The 2,406-nt window shown below is 33.5% G+C and overlaps 1 protein-coding gene across 1 annotated transcript; it reads right to left on the bottom strand.

The window, feature by feature from the left end:
- Positions 1-445: 445 nt before the first annotated feature.
- Positions 446-1,387, bottom strand: LOC121005556 (taste receptor type 2 member 9-like). The gene has a single exon (XM_040438331.1). It carries the CDS (start codon positions 1,385-1,387, stop codon positions 446-448), a length of 942 nt encoding a protein of 313 aa, XP_040294265.1.
- Between the last annotated feature and the right edge of the window lie 1,019 nt (positions 1,388-2,406).

Genomic DNA, 2,406 nt, shown 5'->3' with positions numbered 1-2,406 from the left:
TAATACTGCCTGTATATTGCCCTTCATTTTCAAAGTGGCACGTATCCTTTAAAGCTAAGGAATATGAATTTGAAAAATTTAAATATCCATGTAAAATATTTGTAATTTTTGTTTTATCATTTTAATTTATCTTTGTTTTATCATTTTGATTTATAATTTTGTTTTATCTTTGCAACCAAGTCATAATGCAACAAGTTTAAAAGTATATAGGAAAAGTATATAGGGGGAGAATATAAATAGGCAAATAAGCTTCAAGTAGAATAATGTAAAAGTAAATTAGAGCACTACAGACAAAATAAAGATTTTTTTGTTATAGAAATCACACAGCAAAGCATAAATATAAGCTAGAGTGAAGCCAAATCAAGACAATCAGTATGTAGGTTAATCATGACATACATAATATAAATATCTTTTAGTTTATCTTTTTTCATATAGTTAAAACCCTCTAGTAGGTAGCTACAGTGACTTCAGTATTAGCACCAGGGGGATTACCTAAGAGTTTCTTTAAGCTGTTTGATAACCTCCGGTTCCCCATTATTAAAACAATCGAGTTAAATGTTGGGAAACTGCAAACTACAATAATTGTAAGGACACTCATTAGGCTGCCACGATTCTTCACATCATTAATTAATGAACTAAGGCACACATAGAATATCGAATACAGAAGAAGGAGGGAAGTCACTGTTTTAGCCGCTGATAAATGAGACTGAATTCTTGAATTTCCAGAACCTTCATTGTTTTTCTTCATCTGAATCATATGCTTACTCAAAGAGGTGAGGACGGAACCAGCCGTGATTAATATTAGAACAAACGCAAGGGAAGCAAAGAACATGTAAATCTGAAACAGACATTTGCATCTGCTTTCAGGATTGAAAGAAAATGTTAAAGTTGCATTGTGAGCTGTAAGAGCAGTCGCAGATTTGATGTCCATGTATAGATCCCAGTAGCCTAATACTCCAAATAACCATGATACAGCAACAGAAATAATAAGCAACCATGGTACAAGTGCATGAATCTTTGCCTTGAGCTTGTAAAAGAAAAAACCACTGAAATTTACAATCTTAATGCAATAGTAAAAGCACAAGCAGGTGGAACACCAAAGGCTTGAGAATGCCAAGGAAGGTAAGATGACTAGCATGGCCTTCGCCACCCCTTGTATGTAGAACTCCACAAACATGGAGGAAGAGATCTCATTGAAAGTAGTTGCTCCTTGAAAAAGGATATTGATGAGGGCAATAGTGTTGATTATAAGCATGGATGGGTTAAAATCATAGGTTTTTAACCAGTCTTGGAAATTAACTATCAGGATGAATACATTTGCCAATACACCTATAATCAGAAAAGAGGTATGCATACCAACTACGAAATAGGGATCAACAGAAGACATGTTGGATTAAGAATGGCTTGTGAATAGAGTAGCGCCCACGCCTTCCTTTTAAAAGTGTGACAATGATTGCTGCCTGTGCAATAAGTATTCCTACTTTAATAATTGCATATGCATTTTGTATGGTCTGTTTGTCATACTTCCTTTGACTTGATGGGAAAATGATGAATTGTAGAGGTGTGCCTATTCATTGGTTATTTTCTTCCTGTATACATTGTATGTGCAGTTTCTAATACAAAATAACTATTATATCCACACCTCTTTTTGGATCCAGCATTGTAAATACACTTTACCATACAAAACAGATGACACAAAGATGATACAAAGCATATGACAACATAGACCATGAAAATTCTTGCAAATTAACAAGAATTTCCATTTTGACATAGGTAAAGTATGTGGATTCCTTATATCTACCTACATTTGCCGCACATAGTGTGAATGCATGTAGCTTCCCGTGTATTTTATTAATGTAATGTTATGCAGTGTAATAATTTGTAATCACTCTGCCGACTAGGGACGTACAATATTAAACTTTCACGCAGTAGACCCATACAGCCCTAGCAGTGAGAACTGTCACTGGGCTTCTGCTTACAGTGAGCAATCAGGTCCTAAGAAATAAATGAATAAATATAATGGTCTGTTCTTTAAGGGGAAAGATAGTGAAAAAAAAATAATATAATATAATATATTTTTATATATATATATATATATATATATATATAAAAATATATATAAATAAAGTTAAAAAAAAAGAAAGAAAACTACCCCCAGACCCACCACACAAATATTGTAAACTGGCACATGTAATATATCAAAATGTTAAAGGGGTTTACCAGAATTAGACTGTTGCCACAGCAGCAAACCTCTAGTATAATTGTATTATCTTTTCTGCTCCCTTTTAGCTTCTTTACAAAGTAGTCATGTGACCTTGTTATTTTCCTTGCTAACATCACATCTAAAGTCGTGGCCAAAAGTTTTGAGAATGACACAAATATTAGTTTTCACAAAGCTTGCTGCTA

This window comes from Bufo bufo, chromosome 6 (assembly GCF_905171765.1).
Source record: "Bufo bufo chromosome 6, aBufBuf1.1, whole genome shotgun sequence".
NCBI lineage: Eukaryota > Metazoa > Chordata > Amphibia > Anura > Bufonidae > Bufo > Bufo bufo.
The sequence above is the reverse complement of the archived record's forward strand: the minus strand, read 5'-3'. Positions and strand labels throughout refer to the sequence as shown.

Excerpts from the sequence above, each read along its gene's own strand:
- LOC121005556 (XM_040438331.1), bottom strand. The coding sequence starts at position 1,387 with ATGTCTTCTGTTGATCCCTATTTCGTAGTTGGTATGCATACCTCTTTT.